The 20,939-nt window shown below is 40.4% G+C and overlaps 1 protein-coding gene across 5 annotated transcripts; it reads right to left on the bottom strand.

The window, feature by feature from the left end:
- Positions 1-617: 617 nt before the first annotated feature.
- On the bottom strand, positions 618-20,866 carry LOC306993923 (troponin I, fast skeletal muscle-like). Of its 5 annotated transcripts, none has more exons than XR_013796570.1 (11): positions 20,790-20,866; positions 18,402-18,430; positions 17,040-17,076; positions 16,808-16,936; positions 16,640-16,729; positions 16,386-16,562; positions 15,012-16,302; positions 14,495-14,722; positions 13,263-13,351; positions 7,798-8,008; positions 6,737-6,766 (listed from the first exon to the last, which is right to left on the bottom strand). XR_013796570.1 is itself a non-coding variant. In XM_079604137.1 (9 exons), exons 4-9 carry the CDS (start codon positions 6,740-6,742, stop codon positions 821-823), a joined length of 528 nt encoding a protein of 175 aa, XP_079460263.1. In that variant the 5' UTR covers positions 6,743-6,766; positions 7,798-8,008; positions 13,263-13,351; positions 15,012-15,653; the 3' UTR covers positions 618-820. The 5 variants fall into 5 exon arrangements, 1 of the variants encoding a protein (XP_079460263.1); XR_013796571.1 differs by having other exon boundaries at positions 14,698-14,722; XR_013796569.1 differs by having other exon boundaries at positions 13,263-14,722.
- Between the last annotated feature and the right edge of the window lie 73 nt (positions 20,867-20,939).

Below are 20,939 nucleotides of genomic sequence, written 5' to 3'. Positions count from 1 at the left end.
AACAAACTTTTGGTACTGAAAGGTACTGAAAAATTATATCATGCACAAACTACTTTTCACAATTTATGCTTATAAAATTGAAAATAAAGAATAAACAAGCAGTAAAAACACCTTTCAAATGCATCACAAATTTGGTTAAAATATTAAATCATCTGTCAATGCAGATGTCAAAATTTGGTCATAGGGGAATAGGGATTTGATCTCTTTCTTGACTTTCTGAGCAAAGCCAGGCATGTCTTGAAAGACAGAAACACTTTTTTTTATGGAAGTGGGTTCCCTTCCTTCAAGACGGATATGCACGTGTTGTAAACAGAAGCAATTCTTAACACACCAAGATGCATAACATATCTGACAGAACAAATAAAGGGTTACATAGAAAAATAATGAGAGATATTTCAGCAAAAAAAAAAAAATTAAGTTACTCACCATACAGCAAAAGAGGAGATCTCCATAAATGCGAGTTGAAATGCCACCCACATTTCTTATGGAAGTTGTGTACCGACCAAATTAAATGTCAGCACTATAGTATTTTTTCATTACAGTCAAAACAAAGCACTAGTCAAAGAGTGTAAGGAGTGAAAGAACCAAAACATGCGTAATAAAACAAACAAAAAAGGGATTTTCCTCAAAAGCATTGATTTAATGGTCGTGGCTCAGCGATGATACACAATTCTCTTTCAGGACATATACATACTGCATGAAACAAATGCTCATTTGAGGCACTGAAAGCTAAAGACACAAAACTATGGCAAAAAAAGATAAATGATAGCGTAGCAATGACAAATTCCTGCAATAATTAAACAAAGAAATATCTAGGAATTTAGGCATCGCCCTCAAACATCTTCTTCCTGCCGCCCATACCGGCCTTGTCCTCAACGTTCTTACGCCAGTCGCCGACATCTGTAGTCTGGATTATGAGAGAGGAATTGAGTGTGAAGGAATGGTAGTTCAATTAAACATAGGCATGTGTACTGTGTATATATCAGGGCTGTCAACGTTAATGCGTTTACACATACAATTAATAAAAAATCCTTAACGCGTTAAAATAATTGTGTGGTAACCTTGGTAGCACACATAATTGCATCACACAGTTAGATGATCTTAGAAGTCAGGAGTTTTTCATACTGACTCTGAGCATCTACAATGAAATCCTGTTTTCGGTCGAAGTCCAAACTAGTCAATTGTCGAGTTCACGCACGTGATCATAGGTAACTAAACCTATGCGCGTGAACTCGATAATCGACTAGTTTGGACTTCGACCGAAAACAGGAAGTAAATACAGGTATTTGCGCTGGCTGAAATAACATCATTTTTATTCATATCTTTCACATCTACTGCAGTCAGATTCACTCGTGTTCACTCTGAAGGAATCACTCAACATGGCTGGGCACTTGTAACGACCCATCAAGGATGTTAAGAGGCTAAAAGCAGGTTTAAAACTTGCCCCATTGAAGTGAACAGGGTGCAAATTTTAAAAAGAGGATAACACTGATTTTTGTCGTTGTTCTCTGTATTGACAGCACTCCAAATTTACTCCTTTAACACTGTTTATTAATGTGAAGCTGCTTTGAAACAATCTGTATTGTATACAATAAAATGTGACTTGTACAAATAAATGTTACTTGACAAATAAACCAAAGGAATACACACAAAAATGCATTATTAACTGCTTACTCATTTTCAATATCAATACACATATTTATTTAAGCAGCAAATCATGAGAGCTCATGATTTTTTGCCATGGTTAACGGTTAATAAGAGCTTCTAATGGCTTATTTGTTTTAATAATAAATATTATTATTTTTATTTATGTGATAAGTGATACAAATATTTATATGTTAACCTATGCTACAAGCAATGAGTGACTTGAGGCCAGTTTTACCCATGGTAAATAACCAATGCACGGCCTCTCATGGCTTCATGGTTTTAGATACTGTGACTATTCACATCTGCTCTCTATTATAAGCATAAAGGAATAGTTACAGCGTCATATTTCACTCACCTCCTCTTTGACCTCCTTCTTGACTTGTTTCAGGTTGGCTCTCAGATCCAGAGACACTTTGTGTTTGGAGCCCAGAAGAGCCCCGAGCATCTGATCGGCAGACATGCGCACTTTCTTCAACGCAGGTTTCTTGAACTTGCCAATCAGGTCGACCACCTTGATCTTCAGATCCTCAATCTATACACACATTAGACTAGAGTCAAAATGGACCTTCACTGCGTCATGAAGCATGTATGAAATCAGTCCGATGATGTGACAGAACATCATGTGACGTCATCGACCTGGAAACTATAAAGCATACCTGGAACAAACAGTCACTAGCGTCTGATAGGCTGAAACAAGTCGCTCACAGGCATGCAGGGAGTATGGCAGGGCAACGTAGCGTCTCGTCCCTCCTCAGGGAACCAGGGTTACAGTCGTAACCCGAAACATTCCCTTTCAAGGGAACTCGAGCTGCGTCGCGATGCTGTCGGAACACTATACCCGCGACACCATAGTAACAAGTGCCTGTCCGTGTGAGAATCTCTGCCTGTCCGTGCCTGAGAATCTCTCTTCAGAACTCCCGGGAGCAGAGCGATCGAGGGAGTGACCTCAGCCATGTCTGCACCATAGCGTCCAGCCCCAGAGGAGCTGGCTGACTGAGTGAGAACCACAGTGGACAGTGTGTCGTCTCTTAAGCTGCGAACAGGTCTACTTCCTCTCAACCAAAGTTTTTCATAGGAGCTCCACCACCTCGGGGTGGAGTCTCCACTCCCCGGGCCTCGGCCCCTGCCCTGACTTGACTTGCCTTGCCTTTAGAGAGAGCAAATTCCCTTGGGCACACAGGAGGATCTGGTGAGCCAGTTTATGGTTGATGTAAGAGACCACCGATGTGTTGTCCATGCGGACAAGCACATGATGCCCCCCAGGTCTAGAACGAAGTGTTTGAGAGCTTGAAACACCGGCATAATTTCTAGCTGATTTATGTGCCAAGAAAGTAGATGGTCCTGCCACTGACCTTGCGCCGAGCGTCCACTCATGATCGCCCCCTAACCTGTGAAGGAAGCATCTGTCATTAGCGTTACGCGACGACAAGAAGCCCCAAACACTGGGCCTTGGGCGAAGAACGTCTCGGTTACTAATGTAACCCTCATTCCCTGAAGAAGGGAACGGGAGACTAACGTCGACGTGACAATGCAATTGGGACAGCCTTGAGAGACCAATCTACTTTGAGAGTATTAAAACGAGCCAATGTACATTGGCATGCAATAATTGCATCAGCTGCTCTGCTTGCAGCGCGAGCATATAACGAGCTACAGGTGTGTCACATATTGTTTAACGCCGAGGAGCCGAGACTTGTTCGGCCGTACAGCGATGGTCAGCAACCATGGCGGCAGGACGTTATGTCTCCCGTTCAGTCCTTCAGGGAACGAGGGTTACATTAGTAACCAAGACGTTCCCTATCAGTCGCTCACGTTCAACGTACCATAACGTCGACTTGACAACGTAATTGGGATCCCTATGGAAAACGCCACAGTTAATGCCACAACCAGCGTCCTACGCAAGACTCTCAGACCCCCAATTGGCTGGAGCGGAAGGCCAGCGTAGAGGGAGTTCAAACTGCTGTTCCGTTATACCCCACACAGTGGAACTTTTTAACAATGTGAAAGCGTGCCTTTCCAGGGGAGAGGGACGCTGCAGAAGCCACATCCTGCCTGAAGGGAGGACTGGCCGGTTAGGGGCAGTGCAACATATGGAATGTCACTGGGGTGGCTCCAGCCTGAGAAGGGGAAGGCTACACTGGACAGTGATGGCAGAACGGACTCTGCCAAGGAAAAGAAACGGCCTCAGCACAGGGAGCTGGTCGTCGAAGAATCGGCGCAGGGATCACCCCATATGGAACCCAGCCTATCACAAGTTACACAAGCATACGAGCACTAGGCCTGGCGTCAGACGCTCCACAACGTCGGACTACCGAAGGGGTGCGGAGGTACTCAGCACGTATCTGCTCCATGTGGAAGGGGGTGGCGCAGCAAGCCGTCACTAGAGCGGGGACTTCGGTGTTACCGGCTGGTTGAAGCGAAGGTTCCGACCACAAGCTTAGAGTTTGGCGACAGTGCGTGGTAATTTGGACCCATCACAAGCCGCTCTGCCACACCCATCTTAGGACTCTATCGTGGAGCCAGTGTTGGAGCGACCTCGTATGAAGCAAACCAAGCGGCGTACAGCCGCTGCAAATGCCATATGTCCAAGGAGCCTCTGAAAAAGTTTCAGTGCTGCCGCTGTTCTGCGTCTGAGCGAGCTCATGCAGTTCAACACTGACTGGACACGGGCCTCTATGAGGCGCGCTGTCATTTTGATCGAGTCCAGCTCTCTACCGAGAAAAAAGATCCTCTGCCCGGGGGTGAGTTTGCTCTTTTCCCAGTTGACCTGAAGCCCTATGTCCCTGTGTTCACACAACTGCTCTCTCAACTGGGCGAGGATAAGCCAGTCGTCGATGTAGTTGAGGATACGAACACCACGCTTGCACATGTGGCAGAACAGAATGATTCAACAAAAGTTATCCGACCGGCCCTTCTCCGGGGAGGAGCAGCTATACAAATCTGGGTTGCCCATCTCAGGGCTGTACCTCTTGCTCCATAACCAGAGCCTGCTTGGTGTCCACCACTGTAGGGAGGACTCCTAGAAATCTGGGCGGATGAGAACCGAACTGAATTCTGTAACCCTTTTCTATTGTGAGCAGGACCCAACGATATATATTTGGCAGTAGTTTCCACGCTGCCAGAAAACCTGCTAAGGGGACCAGTCTCTGTATTGATCGAACAGCCACCTCAGGGCCCAGAAACAGCGAACCGGGAGGGAAAAACCGAACTGACTGTTCTACGACCCTCCTCGGAGGATCGTTGGGAAACGCTGGCATCTTGGTGCCCTGAAGCAGCGAACCAGCAGAGAACAACCAAACTGCTGCACTCGGAGGGTCGCCCCCTAGAGGGCGCCGAAGAGAAACGTACATATTTAATTTTCTCAAAAATTAAATGCAACCAAATATCAACCAGACAAGAATGCATGGTCTGAATGAAAGGGTGAATATTCATATTATAATCTCAACACAAAAAGAACCATAGCCTAAATAAATTCAAATTTATGAACACTGTCAGTCCCCTTTTACTAGAGCTGACTATGCACGCCATTGGACTGATTTCATACGTGCTTCATGATACAATCACGCAGAGGCTTTCTCGATGCAGATAAGGAACTCAATATATAGACTCAACAGTAACATCACCATCATCTTCATCATCATCATCATAAGGTAGGTTTAAGTATTATAGTTTATAAGTTACCTCTTTATCTCCCTTGCCCACTTTGCCCTGCAAGTCATATCTCTCCTCATCAACCGTGTCGATCTGATGGTGAAGTTTCTTGCACAGTTCCTGAATGACACCATTGAAAGAGTCAAGCTCTCTTTTCTAACCATCTTTTGCATCATAATGTTTCAAGAGTGTGCAATATAACTTTTATCATCCCTAGTCACATATACATCACTGAGACATCAGTTAAACATCTGGACAGCACTCATATAGCCTACAATTTTAAGAACATATTTGTTCACAACCATAAATGTCAAGAAGTTTTTGAATGTCATTCTTATATCCAAAAGAGAAGATTGTAACAAACTGTTATAATTATATTATATGTATTATATTATATTATTAAAAGTCACAAAAGTTAAGCATTAATAAACAATATTATGAGCCTATTTGTTCATTCACAACTATAAATGTCAAGAAAAACATATGTCAAATGCCATTCTAGTCAAATCAAAATATATTCCATTGGTTTTCCAGATGCGTCTATGGTGTAAGACTGGAAAAACTGGAAGAGAGGGCTACTCTCTGAGAAAATAAAGGAAATTAACATTTGAAATCTCTTGCTATATTACTTGAGTAAAATATAAACATAAACAAATAAATATCTAAGTGATGTACATGTGAATGACAGACCTGCAGCTCCGCTGTAGATGAGGGCATGGACAGAGGAGGGCAGTTTTCTGCCATGTAATTCTCCTTATCTACAATTAACTGAGCGGCTTCTTTCTCCTGAAGGGTCTTTGCAATGCTAAGCAACAAACTCTGTAGGGCAAATACATCTGTTAGACCCTGAATTTCATATAACACCATTACAGTGATTTTATCAGCAACACACATACTGACAAACATAAAAGCAGTCAGAAAAAAACTACACTATTGTAAAGACCTCGTGTAATCACATGATGTGCACAGATTTATTTCCTACTGAAAAGGGAGGGTGGGACATTTCAAAGGGTCAGATTTTACTTTTAATTTCGATGCCATGATGTGATGTGCTACTTGCTGGTCTATTGTAGATGGTATTAGAATGAGGGACATTCTCATCCTACAAAGCATTTGATTGGACAAAGCCATATATTTTCTTGCTCCATATTCGCAAGAGAGTAAGGAAAGTAAAAATTCCTGATAGCCATGCTGTGATTATATTATATTATAATCAGTCACAAAAGTCAAATATTATTTCATGAGGTCTTCAATAAATATTGTAAAATATTATATATAGTATCAAAAGCATCTGTGCATTATTTACTCTACCTTGAGATGGTGCCGGCGGCTCGATGACATCTTTTTGCTGTGATGGATAAAGAAAGAATTACAGTTGAACAAGAACAGATTCCCATTTCTTTGATATGAAATCAATCAAATAAGATTCAAATACTCACTCAGACATGTTGGGCTCCTGTTTTCTTCACCCCTGTAGAGAGTGCAAAACAGAGCAAAAAAAAATGTAAAGACATTTTTAGAAAGATGAAACAACTTTATATATTTACCTTTCATGCTATACAATATTTAATCTTGATTAATTCAAAGGTTCTTTTGTGATATACGCATTGATAGATTGTGTCATATCGAGTGGGCTATATTTTCTGCATTATAATTTGAAACCAGCAATTAAAAAATGTCTTGTGATCCAGAGGGGGGGGGGGGGGGGGGGGGGTGAATTTCCCCCTCTGATATCCAGTATCTCAGTCTCCCTGCTTCTATGCATATGCCAACAGTACCTGTCTGCAGACAGCTGTATAAATCACACAGATCGTGCTTTGCTGCATTCAGATGTCTTGCATATTCATAACAGATCCCTTCAAAGTTTAGGATGGTTCGACAGAGATATCTAAGGGATGGTTTATTTTCTTCTCTTTCTTTTTTTTTTTGTGCAAATAAATTTTTTATAGAATTAAAGGGTTAGTTCACCCAAAAATTCTGTCATTATTTACTCACACTCATGTTGTTCTAAACCTGTATGAGTTTATTTCCTCTTTTGAATATAAAGGAAGATTTTGAAGAATGTTTTTTAACCAAACAGTCATTCATGTTCATACAGTCATTTAAAAAGTCATTTTTGTGCCAATGCTCATTTTGGCAGTCCAACACGCATTGCAAGATATTCAACTGGCATACAATTCAGTAGCAAGAAAATTAAATATTTAATACGAATTTAGGATTAAATAATTTGTGTACAATACTCTAAAATGATTATTATTACAAATTAATTTAAAAATGAATGCTAAAATAATCACTCAATAAAATAAAATATGTATTATTTAGTTTAGTTTCTAGTTCCAAATCACTATAAACTGCTTACAGAAATGCGTTTGTCATCCCAAAAGTACAATCCAAAGCATGAGTTCAGTAAATCCCAAGTGAATAACACCTCAAAAACAAGTCAAGCATCTTTGGATGAGACTAAATGGAATCAAATCATGAAAAGGTAGACATTGTCCTCACCTCTATGAGAAAGTTAAGCAGCAGCTCAGCCCTGAAAGAAGAATGTCTGAAGGAAGAAGACCACTAGCAGCAGGACTACACTTAAGGACGGTATATAAACCTGGCGTCATCATTCGTCTCCCCTCTTTATGGTAAGGGACTAACCAGTTGGTTTGCCAGCCTCTTGAAATATCCACTTTTAATGTCCGCCAATCACGCTGCTTTAAATAGACTATTGGAGAAAACAAACTTCCAGATGTCAGGATAATGAAACGAACAAGAAGAATTAGGTCAAGTCAGTTGTTGAATATGATCTGATAAGGGCTGCCAGGAGTCGCTCATCTGCCAAATCTGTTGGAGAATAACACTTATTTTTGTGTTTATGTTTATTTATTTATTTATTTATTTTGGCTATAACTAATAAAAAAAAATGTTTAAACTTGATTTTTGTTTTCTGGAAGAAGACAATGTGCCATTTCGGCATTGTAATGATTAAGTTTCTTGTGTTTAATCAATAGAAACAACTGATTTATTGTGTTTTATTGTGCTCCCCCCATGCTTTGACCTAACATGATACTCTGGGTTGCAAAGTCAGCAGTGCTTACTAATAAATGTAAGACTGCTAGTGGACTATTTTCAGAAACCTTCAACTCAACCTTGCTTAGACAGAACTGCTTTTGGTCCCGGCAAACTCAGCACTCCATCACAACTTCTCCATTCAGCTAGGCTCGTCATCCATAACTCCATCCAGGACTGCCAGAAACCTTGCAGTTGTGGTTGATGATCAGTTAAACTTCACAGACCACAGTGTTAAAACTGCCTGGTCCTGCAGATTTACCTTATACAACATTAGGAGGATCAGTCCTTTCCTATCAGAGAATGCTACACAACTCATTGTCCAAGCTCTTGTTTTATCCAGACTGGAATATTGTACTGCTCTTTTGGCAGGCCTTCCAGCATGCACTGTCCAACCTACGCAAGAGATCCAGAAAGCTGCAGCCAGAGTGGTCTTTAACAAGCCGAAGAGAGCACACGCCACACCTCTCCTCATAAAATTGCACTGATTGCCAAAAGCCGCTCGCATCAAATTCCAGGCACTGATGTTTGCCTACAGAACAACCACTGGCTCTGCACCCCTATACCTAAGCTCACTTCAGAGCCCTCTAGAAGCTTGTAGAAAGCTTGTGTTCTGCAAGTGAACGGCGCCTTGTGGTGCCATCCCAAAGAGGCACAAAATCACTTTCACTGTCCTTTCCCTTGACTGGACCATGCTGGTGGAATGACCTGCCTATCTCAACCTAATCTGCTGAGTCTTAAGCCATTTTCAAGAAAAGGCTGAATCTTTTTTGTCAACACTTGACCCATTAATACCAACACTTACTATTTTGTACATTTATTTTGAAAAACACCTTTCTATGTGTACTGTGGTAGTATACATTTTACTTCTTTAATGTGACATTTCTATAATTGAGACTTAATTTGATTCTGACTGGATCACGAATATTAGGCGTTACATTCCAAAATTAACCTAACCCTGAATCCAAGTTTGCTAAAACAATGGCTGAATATCTGCTTGGCTATTATACAATTTTTCCTTCTAAACCAGCTAAAATTACTTGGTTATCTGTTTAGCTTAACCAAATAAATAAAAAAAATGGTATTTTCTACATTTAATTTTATATTTAATTTCATTATATTTAATTGTGTATATAAATTCGTTATATTTAATATAATTCTATATTTAATTGTACATGCAACATTATACATGATATAGCCTATAGGGCAATTTAACATCTATAGATAGTTTGTTTTGTTCCGAAACAGGGACTTTGTTTGTTACAATGTTGCATTTTCTTCTTGGTTCTGTTCGCTTTCATAAGGCAACCTTTCAAAGTGTACTAAAATGTGTTTGTGCAAGTCACATGCGAGTACGACTGACCTCTTATTGGTCAGAGTTTCCTCTGCATCATTCATCAAGTTGATTGACAAGTTTGCACCATCAGCTTATTTTGGCTTTATTTGTAAATGTTGAGACACACGCAAACACTATATGAATGTAGCCGTCACTCCCGCTGTTAAATTATGTACTACATTCGTATTAATATATTACAGCAAATTCAAACACGCTCTCTCTGGATCTCTCAGCGCTGTCTAGAGGTTAACAGAGTCAAGATAAGTTCGCACCATGAGCTTATTGTGGCTTTATTTGTAAATGTCAAGACACACGCAAATATTATATGAATGTAGCCGTCACTCCCGCTGTTAAATCATGTACTACATTCGTATTAATAATACAGCTAACTTTAATGAATAATAACTCAGCTAAGAGTCAAGACACACGCAAACACTATATGAATGTTATAATCCAGCCAGAGAAAGAATCAAGGCTTTATCGGGACAGCATTCTAGCACGGAAAAAGCACAATTACACAACTTTTTAAGATGAGGATGTGCTCTTTTGGTTTTCAAGTGTGATAACGTCTCTTGATAATTGCACTTTTATTGAAGTTTGGGTACCACTGACCGAGAGACCAGTGGCGGAACAAAAAGAAAGGGTAACAAAAGATTATCCGCCCGGCCCTCCTCAGGGGGAGGGAGTTGTGCGGTCACCATTTCCCGAAGAGCAGTAACTTCGACCTCCGGGTTGCCTGTCTCAGGGTCGCTTGCACTTCTGCTTCCCATCTGGTTTGGCAACGGCCTGGACGGGCTGGGCCGCCTTCCTGCTACCGGCTCTCCGCTGTGGCCTGGTTGGAGGCTGCTGCTGAGGCTTGGTGGGAGCGGAGGACGCCGCAGGAGGGCTCCCTCTGCGACGAGCAGGTGGAGTATCTGCGGCCAGCAGACGGGCAGCAGTCCGCCTCCATCAGCTTCTAGGCAGCCTAGAACTGTTGGGTGAAGCTCTCGACTGTATCGCCGAATAGCCCAGCCAGAGATGGCGCCCCTGGACAACCATGGGGGACATTGCCTAAACAATCGAATGTGCAGTCTCCTTCGCCGCTCGGAGAGTAAGGTCAGTCAACGCACGTAGCTCCTTCGGGAGCTCTTTGTCAGAACCACCCTCATGCATGTCCATGAGCACCTGGGCCTGGTGAACTTGCAAGAGCGGCATAGCATAGAGGGTGGAAGCAGCTTGTCCACAGGCTCTGTAAGCCTTGCCCGTGAGACCGGACAAGAACTTGCAGGCTTTGGACGGGAGCCGCTGATTACCCCGCCAGGAGGCAGCGGACACTGGTCTCATTTGCTTTGCGATGGCCCGCTTCACCGGGGGGGATATCCACGTACCCCTTAACTGCCTCCCTATCGAGGGTGGTGAGGAGGGAGGAGCCACTAGAATGGCTTCGGGCAGAAGAAGGTGCCGTGCATGTCCTAGTAAACTCCTCATGCACCTCAGGGAAGAAAGGCAACAGGGCGAGATGCTGAGAACCAGCGTGAGCCGCCCCGAGAAACCAATAGTCCAGCCTAGAAGGTTCCACATGAGTCTGACCCTTTTCTGCAGCCCGGGATAGCATAGCCGTCAACTCTGGGTCCGTCTCGGGCAACGCCACTCTCCCAGGAGGCAACGCAGCCGAGTCTTCATCCCCAGAAGACTGAAGTTCCCCCTCCGATGCTCCGATATTTGATCGTCAGCCGGAAGCCCCGAAGGAAACGGCCATGAGAAGAACCAGCGCTCCAACGGCAGCTTCACGGTTGCAGTGTTGCAGAGGCGTGAGGGGCCCACGAAGGTTGACTCGGCGGAGAAGCCCTCACGGTGATCCTCAGGTCCTTCCCACGAAGCAGATTCTTTTTTTAGTCTTGAACACACTCTGGAGAGAACAGAACAGCTCAGCTCCGAAGCGAAAGACAAAGGTGCGTGCATCCGCTTCCGTATTTATACCCGCACTGCAGGGCGGCGCGCGAGATGCAAATCTCGCACGCCAATATGCTTTGGCTCATTCTGTATATACTCGAAGATGATAGGGCTCCCTGAAGTGATCCCAATTATGTCAGCACGTCGACGTAACATAAATCGTGACTGACTGAAAGAACTTCTTTCTTACTGAACTTCACATTCAACAGAGGATGAAATGTGGTTAATTTGGACTAGTTTGGACCAGCACATAGCTTTGTTAACCGTAAAAAAAAGTTGTACATATTTAATGTCTAATATGATGTTTAATTACAGGAGATGAAGACTACACTCATGTAAGTATCTGTTTTTATTCTGCAAGAGGAAGGTCGCCCTCACATGGAGGCTGCCATTTTGAGATCACTACTCACTTTATCTTGATAATTCCCCTGTTTTCAGACACTTTTGGTTGAGAATAAATTAATTTGCCTGTGATGGGATAACTCAAGGCCTTGCCTTGCCTTGCCTTGCACAAATGTCTGATGCATAAGGCACACAAAATGTGAAACACTTTGGGAGTTTTGAAGTCACCATCTTATTGGTTGAATTCTATTTCTACAGGATTTTCAGGAGAAATCAATGTCTCAATCTGGCCATTGCCAAAGGCCAAACCACTTCATGAAGAAGAAAGCCGTCATGTTTACAACTGTGACAATGAGCGCTTATCAGGATCAACTAAATGCTGGATTATCAAAAGTATGTGAAGTATGTCAAGTTTGTGGTATAGACTCTTTAAAAGATGTCCATGAGGTTTACATGCCAGTCTGTTAATGTAGGGACATTGACTTTACATTTTCACGCCCCTAAACATGACGCTGAACAAAACAAACTGGGATTGGTTGCTTTACAAGTCAGTGTGGTGGTCTCTTGGGTGGTCCTTGGCTAATGGAGCCATCAGTCTGAAGGTCTGGCTACACGAGACTAAAACTGCATCCATATCAGCAGATGGCAGTATAACGTCCAAGACAATTGTCCACAGCCAAAAGTGTCAAATCAACAAGTGAAATAATAATAATGGTGAAATTTGCTGCCAATTATTCATTTACACCAGAACCAAAAGTGTCGAATCAGCAAAATGTAATATACTTTTGTTAAAAAATATATATATATTTCGATCGAGGCTTTTGTTTTTTTGGTAACTCTTTAGCACTCTTTGGTAACAACTTTAGACTTTGCTCACACTTTATCACACTGGCAATGTTTGGAACAGCATACTCAACATTACTTTCCATTTACAGTGTGATACATAAACCGAAAGTAACATCAACCCCCTGTTTACCAAACCAAATTTTGTACACATGCTTAGTTGGAATAAAAAAGTTAAATAACCATTCAGTATCTACTTCACTGATTTAAACAGGTAATTGACTCCACTGACTTAATTAAACAGGTAATGTAATGAGGTATGCATTATGCAACAATGGGAATACTAAAATTGACACATTTCACATAGGCTACAGTATCAAATTGATTACAAGAAATAATAGTCAGTATCCTGTTTTATCAATTGCATGTTATGTACAGTTATATTGTGCATGTTATGTACAATTATGCATAACACATGGTCATGTAAATCTAGTTATGGTTTGAAGATGCAGATTACCTGCAGTTCCCACCATGACCAGTAGATATCGCTAGAGACTTCTGCAACTCTCCATCCAGCTCTCTTCCTGATTATGTTCATCATTAATCCTTGATAAGAAGAATCAAAGGTTATGTTAAAAAAAAAAATAATAATAATCAAGGCCTAGTTTCCCAGACAGGGCTTAGATTAAGCCAAGATTCAAATAGGCCTTAGTTCAAATAGGGCACTTAGCTTTTTTTAAATGTGCCTTAGAAAAATATAACTGATGTGCATCTTGATACAAAAGTAACTGCTTTCAGTTAAAACAACTCAAACATAAAGCCTTGTCTGTGTAACCGGGGAAAAGGGTTAGTTTTAAAACACCCAAACCAATGCCACAAGCGTAAGGTAGGAGTTTAGTTGATATTTGCACTGATATTTTTGTTTTCCACTTTCCAGATTGAGTCCCAATTCAAAGGCTGCATCCATTGTGTCACTGCGGCGTGACTAAGGCTGTCCCAATTTCGAAGGCTCCTTCAAATGCGTCCTTCGTTTCCCGTGACTTGTAACCAATGCTGCATTGAAATCGATATTGACATAATAATTTAAATACCATTTTAAAAAGTAATATATCAATAACCACCATAAAGAACACCAAAGATATAAAATTTCAGGAAAACTAGAGGATTTGTATTTCTAATATGTACTGTATTATGGTATGGTTGAAAAACAAAAATAATTTAGTCTTCATATCAGTGTCATAATAAATATGTTGAAACATATTGTAACGCATGGTTTAGTCGTACATGGCTTAAGATCCTGGACAAAAACACATAATAGTGCAGGCCAACTGAAACAATCAGTTGACAACAGTTGACAGTTGTTTTTGTACATTTTGTTAAAAACTTTATGGTAGCGTATATAATTTTTTAGGAAATCATATTCCAAATAGGCTCCTCACAGGATGATTTGATTTCTAAGTGTCAAATCATCACTTCATAGGTCATCGAGCAACACTGCACTGAAACCAAGACACACGTTTATTCTTATAATAGATTAGCTTCATTGCATTCATAATTCATACTTATTAAAAATCATTTTAGAATTGACTAAAAGTAATTCCTACAGTAGCATGTTAAGTAATGTCATTAAGTGCACAATCACATCCAGTAAAATCTAAAAACAAACACACATTTGCATGACTTTTACAAAGGCAATAATAAAGGACTTTTATTATCGCAGAATTAGTATTTGTATCATCACGGGCCTACCGTACTTTATTACTCCAGTAGACAAACACCACTTGGCAGTTCATAAATAATCCTGCTCAGATTTCATGGTGAATTTTTGCTCTTCTCAATACAGTGTTAAATAGATTAATAGCGGCATCCAGAAAGCAGGTCCAGTATAGAAGGAGCATGTTAAATCCTAGGTAAGATCCAAGGTATGATTCAGGGGAGTCAACGGTGCTCACCCAAAGGCGGCTGGATTCACACGTGCTGTTGACATGACAGGCAATGAGGGTTTATAATGGCATTCTTTGATGGCTCAGCAAAACCTCAGATTTCTCTTTAAGGAACTGCTGGGTTGCTAAGACTAGTGGATCAGAGCAGCACACATATGAAATTCACACCACAAATTGTCCCCTTCTTAAAAATACCTAACCTTTAAAGACATTCTTTTTATTTTATTTAGAATGAATAGAATTTTATAGAATTTTCACCTCAGTAATGCCTACTTTCACTTATTACATTAAAAATGCTTTGTGTGGGTCTTGACATTACTCACCCGATGATCCATCAAGACATATACGGGACATCATTCTGCAAGAATTATAAAATATAATCATTATATTTTACCCTCACACTTGATATTAACCTTTTAGAGACAAAAAAAGTTCTGTCATGACAACTCTCTGAGTGTTTGGCATGATAATGTGTATGACAATGTTAATGTGTTTGGTATTGGCGGAAAAGATCTGCTACGCTGCTGTTATTGCTGATGCTGTAGGTTGTTGCTGCTACTGCAGAGTAAGTACGGGACTTGCCAATACACACACGACACGATGATGTGAGCAAGTAAGACATGTTGCTGGTTTACAATATAACGTACATAAATGACCTGTAGCATATCTATGCAGGTGGAGCTGGGGAAGGTGCATGGTCTCCGAAAGCACGCTGCACTGTTAAGGCATATGCTAACCAAGTATTTGAAAGTTGAGTATGCAAGCTCATTGGCTACTGATACAGCAGGAACCAATCAGCTGTGCCTTATAGAGAATGATGTGATTGCAGATTGAGTTAAGGACCGATCAGCCTGTGCCATCTAGAGTTTCATGACAGAACTTTGTATTTATTTATTTAAAAAGGAAGGAATCTTACCTTGATAATAAAACAACAAGCAGCAGTTGGTTTAGAATCAGAGTTAGTTATATTGAATTAGTTTAGAAACAGTGCTGTGTGTAAAGTCAAAATTAAACCTTATTGCTACCCCTTTTACTTCCGTAAAAAAAAATGTTGGGTGGGACTTTATGAGATATAGATAAATACCAGTAAAACTGGTATCAGGTGGTTTGATGATGGAAAAATATGAGGGCTTGGTCAACTGAAACTGAGGTGGCGTTTAAATTTAGTAAATACAATTTTCTTTTTAACAACATTCACAGATGTTTAATTTGCATTAAGACATAGAAAGTCTTTTGTCTAATAAAAAGTAAAAAGTGTTTTGATTCCGTGTTACTTAAACAAATTCAAGATTACAGTGATAAATAAATTTTTTTAAAAGAAAAGAAAAGAAAAAAGCAGAGAGCAACAATTATTACAGTTAGGGTGTTTATTTAGAAAAGTTATGATTTTGGCAAACAGTCAATCTGTGGTATTTCTATGGACTATAAATTAAAATGATCCTACAGAACCTTTAAAGTAGTACATTTTATTCAGATGTAAGTCAGGAAATGATCATAGCGGATCACTCATAATCGTCTTCAAGATTCAGTTTCAAACATCTTCTTCCTGCCGCCCATACCAGCCTTATCCTCAATGTTCTTACGCCAGTCTCCAACATCACGCAGTTCTTTATCCTGTAAGAAAAAAAGGGGTTTTCAGTGACCTGGAAGTTGTCTGATCACCTAAAAATAAAAATGTGGTCATCTTTTGTTGTCACCTCTTCTTTGACTTCCTTCTTGACTTGTTTCAGATTGGCTCTCAGATCCATGGAGACCTTGTGCTTGGAGCCCAGAAGAGCCCCAAGCATCTGGTCAGCAGACATGCGCACTTTCCTCAGCTTGGGTTTCTTGAACTTGCCCTTCAGGTCAACGATCTTGATATTTAAGTCTTTGACCTAAAACACACAGATAATCTCGCTGACCACCTCGGTGATGGACCACATTGGAAGGAGATGCACAAGAAACATCTTACCTCATTAACGACCATGATGGCTTTGTGCTCAAGAATATATCTCTCCTCATCAATAACATTGATTTTTTCATGTAACTCTTTGCAGAGCTCCTGTTGACAGAATAAAATGCACGCTAAAGCCTTGAACTTCCCAAAAACCTTCTAGAAGTAATAATAACCGGATTGGACCTGTAGTTCTTCTTTGGAGCTTGGACATGAAAACGGAGGACAATGTTCTTCCATGTATCTCTTCCTCTCCTCCTTCTTCTCGATGTTCTCTGCTTCCAGTAAGTCTTTTGCAACCAGGAGCATCGCGCTCTACAAGAAAATGTGATTCATTGAGAATCCTAGTATACTTTAATTTTTTAATGGAACTTTTTTGATGTTGGTTTAGTTCAACTAATAAAACAGGAGCTCTTACCTTCAGGCTGTGTTTTTTACTACTAGACATTCGTTTGCTAATAAAGAGGAGAAATAAGGACATATTTTACATTAGGATATTCACCTCTGTATTGTGCCATTGTAGTAATATTTGTACTTTGTTTACATAGACACAATATTTACCGTCCTTGCAAGGAAGCACAGCATTGATATTCGTCAACTCTTCTAATTACCGTTTGTTCTAAAGCATTATCCATAAATTCTTAAAATTTTGCAACTAATTCAGCAGCAAAACATCCAATCACACAGAATCCCTTATTTAATTGTTTCTCGAAACATGCATTAGACAGACATGTTTGACTGTTGCAACTAATCTTGCTGCTTTTTTATGATGGCGTATCATGTTAAAATGTGTCCTGCATTCTGATGCTGTGCCTCGAATAAAAATTATTAAGGCTGGAATCCACTAGATGACTTTTAAAATCTGAACAGATCTTTAAACACTAGGCATCATACACTTGCTGACTTTGTAAATGATTACCGAGAAAAACTGGGCATTATATACACAAAAGTCTGGTAGTGTGTAATTCTCAGTCGTTCAAACTCACACAGAAACATGTTAGGAGATGCATGACAATGGGCCAGATTTACTAACAGCTTCCGCCAACGCAAACCCTCTTTTGGCGTTAACAACTACCATCAGGACTTTACTAAAGAAACACAGTGAAATATTTGCGGAAAAGACCACGTTAGGTTTACACAACAGGGTTATTTTTGCGGCTGACCTTATTGCATATGTCTTTGTAGAAGTTTCCATTTCAGACGCTGGGAGGAGAGTATTTAAAAGAATCATGCAAGGTGACTTACTAAAGTTTGCGCTAGTCAATAATATGTGCGCCATTATTTAACGCCTAAAAAATCATGTCTTAAACCAGAAGCTACTTTGAGCTACTCTTGGTAGAGTGCGTTGGACATTATGAAAATGATCCGGCTGCGTCTGTGTTCTTTAATTTGCGCATCACCAGTAGATCTCGCGCAGATCTTTCCACTCCCATCATACACTATGCGATTTTCTTTTAGATATGTCAACTTTGATTTCCCAATATATGTAGACTTTCATCCATAAGGACATCCACAAGACTGCAAACCAAGCTAAACATCTGTGCAAAAGTCACGTAGTGCGTTCCAGCCTTTAGATTAGCCCCTTAGATTCTTTTTGAAGAAATGTAATATTAGAATTTGAAGAATCTCTTTTTACATTGATAGAATGTTAGCCATTCAAAATATAAAATATTTGCATTCTTTACTATAGCAGGATTATCTTTTGCGTTTCCTGGCAAAGAACTCCTGCCTTACAGGCACTGGTATATTCTTCAAAATAATGAATGGATTGTATACTTACTCAGTCATTTTGGAGAGTGTTCTTTACAACTTTTTGACAGGAAGAGAAAAGAGAAATGCATCAGAGGCCAAAAAATACACTTTATGCAAGTATGAGAACACAAATGCTTCTAGGTACACAAGCATCCTTTAGTTTCAACATTGTCACAAAGGGCTCTATAGCATGCATTAGTACAAACTGTCTTCTACTGTCATGGTGGAGCAGCAGTGATGAGAAATTTAATTTAGCACTAATTCATTAATGCATCAACCCCCAACAATACCAAGTATATCTGTCCAACAACTTCCGGTTAAGGATTTAGTAAAGCCCAAGGCTAATTTCTAGCAGGGTTTGAACCTACAACCTTTCGGGTAACCACTGCAGGTGGACACCAAATACATAGACCAGGGGTGTTTCTCAAAACCAAGAATGCAAAGAACGGACTTGTGTTCTTGGGGAGAACGCTCTTGCTAGTTGTTCTTGGAAGAATGAACTCACAAGGTGACGAGCACACAGAACGCTGCTGACAGTTTGAGACGATGTGTTCTTGCTGGTATTGCGCAATATTACCCCCGCAATATTATACATTTTAATATTTAAAATCTACACAGTTGATTTCTCGCATCAAATGTTCTCAAAAGTGAATTTAGTGATGAAATAGCGTACAAAATTGTAGAAAAACGACTTTCTGTATTGACCTGCCTCTCCTTCCTCGAAATCCGAAATGAATGCTGGGATATTTCTCCCGTCAAGTTCACACAATTTACCAACCGATGCATCCTCGGTAAAATGGACGTGTCAAGAACACTTCCGGGATTTTTAACCGTTCTAGCTAAAATGCAAACTTGTGTATTGGGACAGTACTTGGGCCACAAAAGATGACGTTTCACAAGAACACAAGAACACAAGTACAGACAAGAACACAGATTGAGAAAGGCCCCAGGGTTCCTCAAATCCGACCCTGGAGAGCCACTGCCCAGCAGAGTTTATCTCCAGCCTTAATCAAAGACACCTGAACAAGATAATCAATGTCTTCAGAACTACAGGTCATTGAGTTTGATCAGGGTTTGATCTAAACTCTGCATGCCAGCGACCCTCCAGAGCCAGATTTGAGAAACCCAGCCATAGACATTCTGATCATGTGAGCTTTTTTGCATTACCCTTAATGTCACCACATGGTCCCCAAGCCTCTTTGACTGATCCGAGAGGATTTTCTCTAGGAGGTCACTGCAATATGATCTCAAGGCCAGTACATCAGCTGCAAACACAGCCCCATACTCAAGAGCATCTCTGGGATGTCAAAGATATGACAACACAGCTCTCCTTTATTCCCAGCTAAACAACTGTCTCAAATGTCTTTCTTAATATACTCCTCCTCTGAGAGACAGACGGGACTAACTGGCTAACCGATGACAAACCGATTGACTAATTTAGTACACTTAAATGGACTCTTAATGCCTCAATGACATACTTAGAAAGCTGTGAAGACAACAGTCAGTTCTCATACGTCTATTTGAAGAAGGACTATTCTAAGTAGCCATAAGGTGAATGAGGACACATTTTGCAAAAGCATATGGCAGAATAGATCATATAGTCTAAATGCCTTGTGTGAGGGTTTGGTAAAAGAGCAACTTAAGAACTCTTAAATGTCAAGACTAATCAGTTGTCTTATCATTTAATTTCTAATTTCATGCAGAAATATGTTCCAGAGCTTCCAGATGGTTAAGGCAGTTCAAACCATTACACAATAAGAATAACTAGAAGGTCTTTGTGAATGACAGCATTGTCTTTCAGATGCAAAAGTTTATACGAAGACAGCATCGTAAATCAGTTGTTGTTAAGGAGGACCATAAGAAAGTGTTGACAGGTGGAGTAAGACTTAAGGATCAGTCTCAAATTCATTCTCATGTCGGTGTTCCCTTTCAAATGGCAGTAAACTGACATCAGCAGGCAGTATATCAAACCTGGCTTCCCTTCAGATCCCCATTCAAAACGATTTCTCTTTTTTTTAGCATTGTGTTTCCAGAAGGAAAGACTTCAGTTGAGATCAAAAAACAGAAACTTTACACGAGTTAAAATCGCCAATAATGATCATACAATGTTGTGACGACTATTTGAAGATATTTTCACTAATAATTCACAAATCAACCTGGTCTAAATGCACAATAGCTACAAAACTATCCAAACCACAGTACAACAACGAATCTAAACAGAACATATACATGTATGATCTTTGCAGATGCCTTCTTAACATTGCAAATTAAAAAGAAGAACCAATCCCCGTGACAACCTTCTCCATCACCTCCATTATCAATCCCACAAACTACGTTTTACAACTTCTAACAAATATCTACAAATAAAAATGGCATTTACAAAACTAAGACAACGAACCGAGGGAACTGCTCTCACCTTTCTTGAAGAACAGCGGAACGTCTTCTAGGGGCAGATGGCTGTCAAACCGAGACACAGGCAGCAGACGTGCTAAGAAGATATATATTGCATTCTCTGATCTCTCTGCAAATCCATGGTTTCTCTTTATGGAAGTGGATTACCCACCAA

The sequence above is a fragment of the Phoxinus phoxinus genome (assembly GCF_949152265.1).
Source record: "Phoxinus phoxinus genome assembly, chromosome: 25".
Classification (NCBI taxonomy): Eukaryota; Metazoa; Chordata; class Actinopteri; order Cypriniformes; family Leuciscidae; genus Phoxinus; species Phoxinus phoxinus.
The sequence above is the reverse complement of the archived record's forward strand: the minus strand, read 5'-3'. Positions and strand labels throughout refer to the sequence as shown.